Below are 12,490 nucleotides of genomic sequence, written 5' to 3'. Positions count from 1 at the left end.
AGGAGGCATATTTTTGGTCTCATCTCGCCTTTGACGAATCTAAAGTAAGTAAATTCTTGCTTTTTTTTAAACTTATGATCAAATTAGCTGATACTCGCGAGTTTGTCCATTTTAGGTTCATAAAAATCCCATGGGAACGTTTTGGTTTTTCGGGATAAAAAGGACAAATCAACGAACAAACCCACTTTCGTATTTATAATATTAAGTAGAGATTAAGTCGGTTTGTATGAACAAGTAAGGACACACGATTCCTAATATTGAGTACAAACAATTCATTAAACATAAGGTTCAAATGATTGAAATGTTGTGGAAAGTTCAGCGGATTTTTCCAGATAAAAGATTAAGTGTATGCGATATTTATCTTCTTGTAGTGATCTTAAATTTATCTCGTAGTAGGTACATGTTACAAGTCAATAGGCCTAGAAATCGGACTTTGATTTCAATCTTAGTAAAACTAGCTTATGCGCCCGGCTACGTCTGTTTGAAATTCGCACCAGGTCCTTGGATATCTTGTGGACCGATCTTGATCAAAGCTGGGGCAGTTTTTGACTTCGGTAGTTTCGGTTTAGTCAGCCCATTAGTTATTGCGTAGGTCTAATACAATTAAACGATAAAATACTAGCTGACCCGCCCCGGCTTCGCTTCTGGCGTGAGAGTGACTCCATTGAGCCTCTTGTAGTGCAGGGAAGGTCACCTACGCGATGGACCGACCAAATTAAGTCCGCCATGGGCGGTCCCGTGTACGAATGTAGGTACCAGACTATCGGCCAGCAGAGAGTAGATGCTCGTGAGGCATATAACATCTGTCCCCAAAAACGATTGGTTTAATAGATTGGACATAAAAGCAACCTACTGTTAAAATTTCAAGTTTTTAACTTGGTTTAGGTTGGTTTTGATATATCAGTCAGTTTTTAGAATGTATTGTATTGATGAATATTTATATAGGTACGTAAATTTGTGTCGCAATTTCGTTAAAAGCATTGTCCTGTGGTCCGAACTTACCTATGGCATATTCTACCTACACTACATGATATACATAATGTATCTATTTAGAGTATACAAACATACATGGTGGTACACTGTAGCGATATTTCAGACAATGAAAAAGCTGTTGTCACGCCTAAATTTTACGACCGTATCTGTCAATACAGCCAAACAAAACTTTATTGTACTTAAACTTGTTATTTACGAATAACCTATTTCTGCAATTATTTTGCATCACAACGACGTATGAGTCTAATGTTATATACGAACTATTAGGATTTTTCAAATAAGCACTAGGGGGGGCGGGGGTGGTAAAAAACCGTTAGTTTGTGTGTTAATTAATAGAGAGAGAGCCAGCGCGTGCTAGACCTTTTTTATTTTGTAAAAGCTTAAATTTTCTTTGCGTATTGCCAGAGTGAATGAGTATTGTTCCCAACACAGGGAGGAACAATCAGCGACTATGAAGTTTGGATCATGGTGGCGTAAGGAGATAACAGGTAATAAAGGCGTAAAAAATTCTTATGTCAAAGTATAAAGGGTTCCGTACTAAACAAGGAACCCTTATAGTTTCGCCATGTCTGTCCGTCCGTCCGTCCTCGGGTAATCTTAGAGACTATTAAATATATTATGATATTAGCACTATAATGTGCTAGAAATCTGTTATTTGACATCGGTATAAATATTAATCACGCCGACAAAGTGGTGAAATAAAATTTTGATAAATATTTTTTTTAGGGTAGCTCCCCTATATGTAAAGTGTTATTATAAGTAATAACTATATAATATAAATTAAAAGACTTGTCCTGACTGACAGACTAATTCACGCTGGGGTTGAAATTGAAATAAATTTTAACAGTAGGTTCGTTTTATAACGTAGGCACCCACTAGGAACGGATTTTTGGAAATTCAACCCCTAAGGGAGTTAGATAGGAAATGAAAGTTTGTATGAAAGTCTGTAATTTTTCAAGTTTAATCTATGAAAATCGGTATTTGGGCTTTTTGAGGGGCACAATTGTTGATGTATCACAATAAAGAAACTTACGTAATTGCAATTAGAGTTGTCTTACATTATTCTTAAATATTTGTCCGTTTTTCTCAATTGCTCTAATGAATTGTGTAGTGTATTTTGTGTGTTAAGATTACGCAAACTAATTGTCTTAGTGTGTTGGTTACACACTCTAGTTAGTTGTAATAAGTGGCGTTAATAGTCGTTCTATTAGGATCATTACAGTAAACGAGATGGTTAATTTTTTAGACAGGACTAGTAGTTAAATAAAAAAACATGCTATTTTTTTTTCGTAGATTATAATTTGTTTTTTAAATTACCTATCAAATTATTTCATTAAAAATAGTGACCACTCGTGGGCATTTCGAAAAATTCAGCCTTTATTCCGTGTCTACATTACAAAAGAAACTCTGTATAAAATTTAAGCTCTCTAGGTCCAAGGGTTTGGAATGGGTATTGCTGAGTTAGTTGATTTTTCATTTTATTATTGTATGAGATTGGAGAAAAAAATTTAAATCTTGCTAGCACAAGCTTTGGTAATAGCATAGAATATTATCTATTTTATAGCCCCTTCACAACAAAATTCGTTAATATGTTATGCAATACTACCAAAATATACTCAATAAACATATTTATTTTTAAATAAATAAATCCAAGTTATGCACACAATAGTGAGTACATAAATATATTAATTTTATTTACATATATATGTATATATAAGTATTAAGAGCTCTAATCGGTCTTGTGATCACTTCAATAAGTCAGTGCAAACATCTGTTGTAATATGTTTTGCGGGACAGTGAGATTTAAATAAGATATTAACAATGGTTATTTCTCTTATTCTGAAATGTTATCCCCAAGGTAGTAAGCCTCTTTAGCGGTCGATAATCTTTATTTGTCACGATCTCAGCAATGTGATAAACGAATCACATGGTTTTCGCGTCACGGCCGCGGAGTAGGTTTTCTCGCACTCGTGGTATAGTCATATCATTAGGTATTATTTTGTATGCAAGACCATTCTTATTTTGAAATATTCCAAACATGTTTTAAAGTATTCAACATAAACATAATATAATAATAAAGATATGAGATCGTTTTTTTCTGTAAAAGGAAGATTTATTCTTGAAATATTTTATATTGAAAAAAAAACGGTTACGAATCAGGCGTTGAAAATGGTTAAACTTACTAATTATTTATTTTGTGAAAGATAGTAACAGAACGGCATCTGTTCTTATTATTTAACAATAATTATATTAGTAAAAAGAAAATTAAGTGTAAATAAAAATGTATTACCGCAGTTGCAGATCTAGAAGTTCTACCAGTTCCACCTGTTGCTTTCAAATGCATTTTGACGGCTTCCACGCCTGAACGTTTAGTCCGAGGACCCAATATCGGCGAATGCGGCTTTGGACTTCGGTTGTCTTGCTTTATCCCATTTTTCTCTATTTTTGGCACATTTTTAAAATGTCTTTTACCATTTATATTCAATTTGTCTTTATCACTCCGAGTTTTCATTCTTACTAGAACTAATGATACATTAGATCAACATCACGTTCGTTTGACCGCAATTACAGTTTGATGAAGTCAATGAAACAAAACACTGGGTATCGGAAGTATATTTCAAGCAATTTTTTGACAGGTGATCGATCAGATATTTGCTGAAGGTGAAGTGAAAAGACTACTGATAAAAAGTAACTTAGAAGTCGGCTGCCTCGGGTACGTGCGCTAGAGGCCCTTTGTGTTAGCACATCGATGTGGTCACGTAGGTCAGTCGTGCCTTGAAACGCAGCCGGCGAGATGTTGTCTTTGTCACTTTTCAGGATTTACACAAGCACTTTGAGTATGTCAACTATGATCACCGTAATATATACAACAATCACTGCAGAGTGTGTGTAAGCAAGCGCCACAGTTCTGGCGGACTGGTCGCGCACGCGCTCGCACACTATTGAAACACTTGATATCGTCTCAAATTAATTAAAAGGATCTTGTGACATTATAAATGAAGCGCCATTTGAAAATCATTAATGCTAATGTTTATTACTATTTTGTTTGCTGTCATGACCGAGTAGGATACGATTTAACCTAAAATAAATTTTATGTTGCCAAAATTCATGATAACGGAATCTGGAGTGCACATAAGTTTTTATATTCGTAGTACCCATTTCGGTATCGTCCGTACCCAAATCAAAATAATATCTAATTATCTATTACTAGATGATGCCCGCGACTTCATCCGCGTGGATTTAGGTTTTTAAAAATCCTAAATCCACGCTGAATTTCTTTGATTTTCCGGAATGAAAAGTGGCCTATGTACCTACTTCCCCGGGTTGCAAGCTAACTCTGTATCAAATTTCATCAAAATCGGTTAAACGGACGGGCCGTGAAAAGCTAGCAGACAGACAGACGGACAGACAGACATACACACTTTAGCATTTATAATATTATAGTACAGTATATAGTATGGAAGTATGGATTGGGCAGAAAAGTGGTCGACGATGATGGGCGATGCTCGCATAGTATGACGTAATAAGTATACTCCTCAATCTAAGTTGACACTTGACCCTATACTCAAATAATTATGTAAAAATAACAACGTCATCTAAAAGAAACTCTGGGAATCACCTACCACCATAGAGGTTGTATATTCATTCATCTGTGCCTTCCACTCTTTACGCTTATAATGTTTCTTTGGCATGGTAAATCTGGAAAAGTCTGTAAGATGTCGCTAGCTGTTAATCGCGTGGACTTAGCGCCATCCATCGAACTTTTCAACAGTCAAAACAAAGTAGTTTTGCGGTGGACCCTCGTCGTAAGAGAGTAGTTCCTTGATTGTAATAACTAATAATATATTATATTTCTTTTTTCTTTTTTATAGAATATTAGCCATATTAAATGACTGATATTCCCTTTCCTCTCCAATTAAGCGTCAGGCTTGTGCTAGGAGTAGGTACGACAATAGTGCAACGGGCGGGATTTGAACCGTCGTCGACCTTTCGGTTTTCAGTCCACTCCTTTACCGGTTGAGCTATTGAGGCTCCGAATATTATAGTCTTGTAGGCATTTATTATTATAATCGTAAAATAAAATTTAACTCAGGATTGACGTTTTAAGAGTTTTCGTGGTTTTTAGGGTTCCGTAGTAAACAAGGAACCCTTAGAGTTTCGCCATGTCCGTCCGTCCGTCCGTCCGTCCTCGGTTAATCTCAGAGACTAATAGTGCTAGAAATCCGTAATTTGGCATGGTTATAAATATTAATAACGCCGACAAAGTGGTGAAATAAAATTTTGATAAATATTTTTTTTAGGGTAGCTCCCCTACATGTAAAGTGGGGATGAATTTTTTTTTCTCGTCTACCCCATAATGTGGGGTATCGTTGAATAGGTCTTTTATAAATTTTTTTTACAAAAAAAATAAAAACCGACGTCGATACACAAACACTAAAAATTGAAAAATAATTTAATTTATTACCGAATATATTATGTATACAAGAGTTAATATAGTTCCATAATAATACTTTTTGGTGCCGGTGCCAATTAGCTTTAACTGCGCGAATCGTCTAGACTTCATATTATTTTTATAAGACTCCACAGTGGCACCTCATTGGCACCGACCCCAAAAAATATTATTATGGAACTATATTAACTCTTGTATACATAATATATTCGGTAATAAATTAAATTATTTTTCAATTTTTAGTGTTTGTGTATCGAAGTCGGTTTTTATTTTTTTTGTAAAAAAAAATTATTTCACAATTTTTAGTGGTCCCATGGAATTATGCTATGACTGGTTAAAAATCTACTGTTTACTAAGCTATTACACTGATCGCGAGCAATTTACTCTTATCCGTTGAGGAGTTCCAGTATCTATCTTCGAAGATGTTCATCAGATCTTCACCAAATTTAAATGGGACCAACTTTGAAGTATACCCTTTCAAACAAAAAAATAATTTTTAAAATCGGTCCAGGCGTCTTCGAGTAATCGGGGAACATACATAAAAAAAAAAAAAAAAAAAAAGATTCCGACGAATTGAGAACCTCCTCCTTTTTTTGAAGTCGGTTAAAAATACTGTGGGTGAGGGAACATCATTTTTCGATTTCTAGATCCGTTTGTAAAATATGATGTTTTAAAGTGCTAATTTTAATTAGAGTCTAGTGTCCCCCCCTCTATCAGCCAAATGGTAGTAAGTATATAGGAACGTGAAAAAACTCACAGCAGTAGTATATATAATCAATTTTAAAGGAAATCTATCATGGCCAAGTAGGGTTTACAGGTTAAGGAGTTATATCTGTTTTTGGAGGACTGTGACTACGGAACCCTATACACTGCGCGTGGCCCGCCTCGAACTTGGCCGGTTTTTGTATTGAAAATCTGACAAAATGTCTTTATTCTTTAGCTAAAGTTTGTCTAGTGATGTTCAAGTAGGTATTTATCTAATCCTAATTTTATCTGTTGGAAATTATGAAAAACATAGGTACCTACATTTCTTAAAATACGTTTACGTTTTTTTTTTTTTTTAAAAAACGTATATACTTGTGTGCCTATTTAAACATTTTATTATGAAAGCTCGATCCTAATAGCACAGTATTAAATAAAAAAACAATTCTAATAAGAATATTTTTTATTAATTTTTTATGAACACTTTTTTCCTGGTGTATACAACGTAGATGTGTGAATGTAAGTTTCTTTTATAAAAGTAAAATACAAAGGGATTATTAAGCTTCAGTGGCTCCACAGATTTTTCAGAATATCCTCGTAACCGGTATCTCACGAGTGGAATAGAGTTTTCTTCCCTCGTAAGTCATAAACTGGATAGAATAGGTACTGAACGACGAACGTAGCTACTTCAACGAACTTAAAAACTAGTATGATATGCGAGCTATGAACAAAATATAGACTACTGGAACAAATTAAGAGACTAAAAATAAAGGCGCAATCACATAATAACTGTCCGAGTATGTCGTGTCGGCAGAATCACTACTTAGATCTAAAACGCACGCACCCCGCTAGGCACGGTGTGAAGATTTTCGTCACTATTACTTAAAAATTGATGACCTATGAAATATAATAAATAGTAGGTAAATATAGAAAAAATAGAACACAGAAAAACGTTTATTGAATTATTTTCTCCTTTTTCCTGAAATCTTGTTTTTTTAACGATTTGTTGTTATAGCGGAAATAGAAATAAACACTCTGTTAATTTTAACTCTCTACCTATTACGCTGCCAGACAGACGGACGGATGGACAGCGGAGGATTAGCAATAGGGTCCCGTTGGCGCCCTTCGGGTACGGATATATGAAACCCTTAAAAGTATTGTATAATACAGCTGACGATCTTACTGACATATTATAAGTAGCTAGTACTTAAAGTTAGAGCAACGTTTATTTGTCAATTCAATATTCCCTGAACTCATAACCTGCTGTCTTCGCTAAGAGATTCCTTTGATTTCCTCTTTGTTGATTCGGTTTCTGTGAAAAGGAAAAGCCGTTTGTGAAGCAAAGGTTGCGGAAAACGTTCGTCAATCAGGGCTTAGTCAATGTATTGATGCTTCTTATTGCTTTTGAAATATTATGACCACATTTTCCTTAATAAAATTCTCTATCAGAGCCATATATTGCTTTTTGATGTTGTAGAATTTTTTTATAGAGACAGGTATCTAATATAAATCTTAGAACTACAAACAGTTATGCGAAGCTGAAAATATGGCAATGTGCAGGGTACATAGTTCAAAAAACGATAAGCGTTGAAGTCCAAGGGGCTGAGTGGTAATTTTACACCGGCAAGCGCAGCGTTGGAAACCTCCCCCAATTTTTATGAAATACATTTTAAAGTCATCATCATCATCATGGAGCGATAGACGCCCACTGCTGGACATAGGTGTCCTGCCACACGGCACGGTCTAGCGTGCCGTTGTATAGTATCCGCGGAAGTCCTTTGATTGAATACTTACTGCTTTCACTGTCTTCTTGAGATTTACTCAGCAACATAGGCCCTAAGTAATTGGTAAGTAGGAAACCAATAGGCGTGGTTATGAGTATGGCTTGCACTATTAACCTCATAAGCTCCTCAGCATAAATTAATTCTTCACTTCTCGTACCCGTCATTAAAATGGTGTCAATTGCCAGAGGACATAAAACGGCCTGAAAAGTAAGCAAGTTACAAGTAATTTTGTTTTTTGTTTATTAACTTGTTTCCACGTCACACAAAACCACTGGATTGATTGGGACAAGTACCTACCTACTTAGATTTAGGCTTAAAGTATATTTGCGCAAAAGTGAGGTGACACGTTTATTATGGGTTTTTAGTAAGTCTCCATTAGGTATCTACATAATATATAAAGTACAGCGAGGAAGAAAAAGAGGTTAGAATTCGCGGGGAATTTCGCGTAAACTTCTGTCTTAACATACCACCTCCTGTTTTTTATTCTTTAATGTAATCCTTCTTGTGGTTGTGCAAATAAAGTGTATTTATTATTATTATTATCCTCAGAAAAAGTAATTTTAGAGGTAGGGAATTTAGCTTGACTTTCGTATAATATTTGACTCAAATCTTTCGTCGGACTTTTCATTTACATACCCGAACCGATATTTACTTTGTACACAAATTTCGTTCGTTTGACTTATTCGTATTTACGTTTATGTATTTACAAGTATAAACTGTAATTTTTTTTCTTTAATTAATGTTAATCACAACATTTAAACAAGAAGGTAAAATTTCAAGGTAATCTTAATAGGGTCAGGACTGTAAAAAAAAAATGAAGTGATCTTATGTATAGCGGTAGTTTATGGGGCTAGAATTCCTTACCTACTAAAGAGAATAGTTAAAAAAAATCGTATTTCATTTATAAAATAATTTATTATTAACGTCACGCTATATGGAAAGCAATTAATGTTGCCACAAGGCGTAAACGACAACTATTTTTCAATTTTTTAACACTTAGTAGCCTATGTCCTTCCCCGGGATGTAAGCTACCTCTGTACCAAATTTCATCAGAATCGGTTAAACCGTTGGGTCGTGAAAAGCTAGCAGACAGACAGACAGACAGACGGACAGACAGATAGACAGACACACTTTCGCATTTATAATATTAGTATGAATATTAGTATGGATAAAAAATATTTTCCCGCAGAAATTAAGTAGGTACCTACCTATTATATTTATATGTTAAAAAATTGAAAAAAATTGTCGTTTACGGATTGTGATGTCGCCTTCCGCGCAGCGTGACGTTCATGTTAAAATAAATAAAATCATGATTAATATTCTAATTCTCTTTTATACTGAATTATAGCCCCCATAAACTGCAGCTATAAAAAATCATTTCATTTTATTACTACAGTCCAAGACCCTATGTATGCTCTTAACTATCAACATCAAAAATAATTCACCTCTACAACCGATTTAGGTATCCAAGTACAACAGACAAAGATCTTCTCTTTCAATGTGAGTCTCCAACATGTTAGCGCAGCTATTATGAGGCGTACAGTTAGACAAAGCAAAAGGATGCCTAGACCAATTACCATCGTCTTTGATATTGAACTGTGCACCTGGAAATTAATTAAAATTTGTTTATGTAAAGTAAGGTAGGTATATATTATAAGCTAAGATTTAGAATCCTGAATAATAGGTATCTATGATTTCTATTACCTACTATTTTATAATACTGATAATATAATTAATTCATTTATACTTCCATACTAATATTATAGATGCGAAATTGTCTGTCTGTCTGCTAGTTTTTCACGGTTCATCTACTAGGCCGATTTTGACGAAATTTTAATTTTATATACTTTAGGAAAGTATAATGATAACAGACAATTCTAATCAATAAATTTAAATCTAAATTAAAAGAAAAAAAAACAAATTAAAACTAAAATAAATTAAGTATATTAAATCTAAAACCTCATCGAGACCACCGCAGCTAGGCATATACTTTTATATTTGAATTTTAAATTGGAAACGGAAAATAGGTCTTTGTAGATAATGTCTAGGGAGATTTTGCCGTCTTTCTAGTATAAAAAAATACTGTCTGTATGTAGAGTTGGGAGAAAATGCAACATTGTACTAACCACAAAGAAAGTACCCGTATAGGCAAACAGCACTGGCTCGCAGGTGGACCACACAACTCTATACACCGTGGCGGCGGGGTTCTGGTTCAGTTTCCACCCTTTCTTCGCCCAGTGTGTCGCCGCCGTGGCGTTGCACGCAAGCACCGCTACGGCACCTGTTCAAATAAAGCTTTATTGATAGAACACATACAGAGGAAACGTCTTTATTAACTTTCCTACGTTACTTATTTCAGACAATTACAGGTTGGTAAAGGCAGGTAAAAAGCTGTGATAGCCTAGTGGTTAGGACGTCCGCCTCCTAATCGGAGGTTGAAGGTTCGATCTCGGGCACGCACCTCTTACTTTTTGGCGTTAGTGATATAAGACCTGTACCTTACTACCTGCCAAATTTCATGATTCTAGCTCAACGGGAAGTACCGTATAGTTTTCTTAGCAGACAGACAGACAACAAAGTGATCCTATAAGGGTTCCGTTTTTCCTTTTGTGGTACGGAATCCTAAAAATCGTCTACTGAGGTAAGTAAGGAAACAAGACATTGTGTCCTGTAAAGGTACTACATACTACTACATACTACACACGCAGGTATAAATCATGTACCAAATGTGGGTGAATATGAAAATAATAATACAATTTCACTGAAAAAGTTGTGTAGGTATAGTGGTGTACTTTTAAAGCTTGGCTGAACAATAATTCAGTAGAGTAGAATGAAATACGGGAAAAGCATTTTGTATCGAATGCAGTTAATACTCTTAAGTCCCTTCAGTTAGGAAATCAATGCAATATATTTACAGCTTCACTTCAATCCTCAAAAGATGCAACGGAACATAAAGCTTTTATTGCGAATTTCTTTTCAATTTATTAAGAAACTAGCTTATGCTCGCGACTTCGTCCGCGTGGACTACACAAATTTCAAACCCTTATTTCACCCCCTTAGGGGTTAAATTTTCAAAAATCCTTTCTTAGCGGATGCCTACGTCATAATAGCTATCTGCATGCCAAATTTCAGCCCGATCCGTCCAGTAGTTTGAGCTGTGCGTTGATAGATCAGTCAGACAGTCAGTCAGTCAGTCAGTCACCTTTTCCTTTTATATATATAGATTGTACACTTCTTGGCTGTAGTAAGTACTTAATATACTTCTAAGTAATGCTACTAATATTAAGGTAAATGCAAAAGTGTCTTTGTTTGTTGGTTTATCATTCAATCACGCTGCAATGATCAATGGAAGAGATCAAGAAGATAACTTTCCTGGAAAGCGACCTACTAATGCTGCTTTTCGTAGGTAACGTTATGTTGAAGTGTTCCGGACCACGGGATTTTTAAGATCCTTAATCAACATAGACGAAGTTACGGGTATCATATTATTATTATAGTTATATAATAATTTTATTGATGATTGAATATATCATGAAATATGAATTTTCTCTTACTAAAAGTATTTTTATGTCCGAAAAATAATGTTTACATATTGCAATATTATGCAACTGATGTAGTAATATCAAAGTTGAGTTAATTTGCCTTTCAATGGGGTTAAATCACGTTATTTGAATGTCCTAATAGCGGATATAGGAACCCTAACATTCATGTAAAGTAAGATAACGCGAAAACTAAGGCTTTTGCGGCAGCTAATCTTTAACTTTGTCAATAAATAAGTAAACGTGTGACTTACCCGTGCCGCCCCATCCAATGGCAGAGGTGAAAAAGTTCGCGAAAAGTCCTCCGGCGAGAACGAATAAAACTCTCAGTTCTGTCGCGAAATAGTCCTTTGAATTTGGCACGAATCTTGCCAAGGTGCCCCACGCGATGCCAAGTGCTACGCCAACGAATATACCCAATGCTGCCTGTAAAATGTAAAAAAAGTAATTCTGTTTATAAATAGAATGTTCAGTGTTGGCTGAATTCTAGAGAGAGTGGTATATAAAGATGCTGGAATGGCGACCTCGCACCGGAAGACGCGGCGTTGGAAGACTCTTGGACAACACACACATTTTACCACTTTGGAAGTGTCTCTCGCGCAAACTATTCAGTTTAGAAAAAAATTATAGTAGAAACCTCAATATCATTTTCGAAGACCTATCCATAGAAACCCCATGCGTATGGGTTTGATGAAAAAAATTTTGAGTGTTAGTTTCTAAGTATGGGGAACCCCCAAAATTTATGGTTCTTTTTCTATTTTTGTGTGAAAATCTTAATGCAGTTCACAGAATACATCTACTTACCAAGTTTCATCAGTATAGTTCTTATAGTTTAGGAAAAAAGTGGTTGTGACATACGGACGGACAGACAGACAGACATGACGAATCCATAAGGGTTCCGTTTTTTGCCATTTTGCTACGGAACCCTAAAAAGCTAGTATTATGTAGGTACTATGAAGAGCGAAGCGCTTAAATAAGTAGGCGTTTTATATAGTACGAGTAGTTGGTAGCTAATTTGAGAC

The 12,490-nt window shown here is 35.2% G+C and overlaps 2 protein-coding genes across 2 annotated transcripts in view; both read right to left on the bottom strand.

Moving 5' to 3' along the window:
- LOC117982822 (sodium/hydrogen exchanger 9B2-like) overlaps positions 1–3,912 on the bottom strand; it is a 52,306-nt gene extending 48,394 nt beyond the window's left edge. Inside the window, exon 1 of the mRNA XM_034969253.2 lies at positions 3,284–3,912. Within this exon, the coding sequence (XP_034825144.1) occupies positions 3,284–3,505 (222 nt within the window). The 5' untranslated portion in view covers positions 3,506–3,912. The remainder of the gene's footprint in view (positions 1–3,283) is intronic.
- A 2,678-nt stretch (positions 3,913–6,590) lies between these two features.
- LOC117982781 (uncharacterized) overlaps positions 6,591–12,490 on the bottom strand; it is a 42,234-nt gene continuing 36,334 nt past the window's right edge. Inside the window, exons 18-22 of the mRNA XM_069498927.1 lie at positions 11,723–11,894; positions 10,056–10,210; positions 9,375–9,533; positions 7,940–8,129; positions 6,591–7,457 (exon numbers count right to left, since the gene is read on the bottom strand). Coding sequence (XP_069355028.1) covers positions 7,399–7,457; positions 7,940–8,129; positions 9,375–9,533; positions 10,056–10,210; positions 11,723–11,894 — 735 coding nt within the window. The 3' untranslated portion in view covers positions 6,591–7,398. The remainder of the gene's footprint in view (positions 7,458–7,939; positions 8,130–9,374; positions 9,534–10,055; positions 10,211–11,722; positions 11,895–12,490) is intronic.

This window comes from Maniola hyperantus, chromosome 1, assembly GCF_902806685.2.
Source record: "Maniola hyperantus chromosome 1, iAphHyp1.2, whole genome shotgun sequence".
Lineage (NCBI taxonomy): Eukaryota > Metazoa > Arthropoda > Insecta > Lepidoptera > Nymphalidae > Maniola > Maniola hyperantus.
Note: the sequence above shows the minus strand (reverse complement) of the source record. Positions and strands in the feature narration are given on the sequence as shown.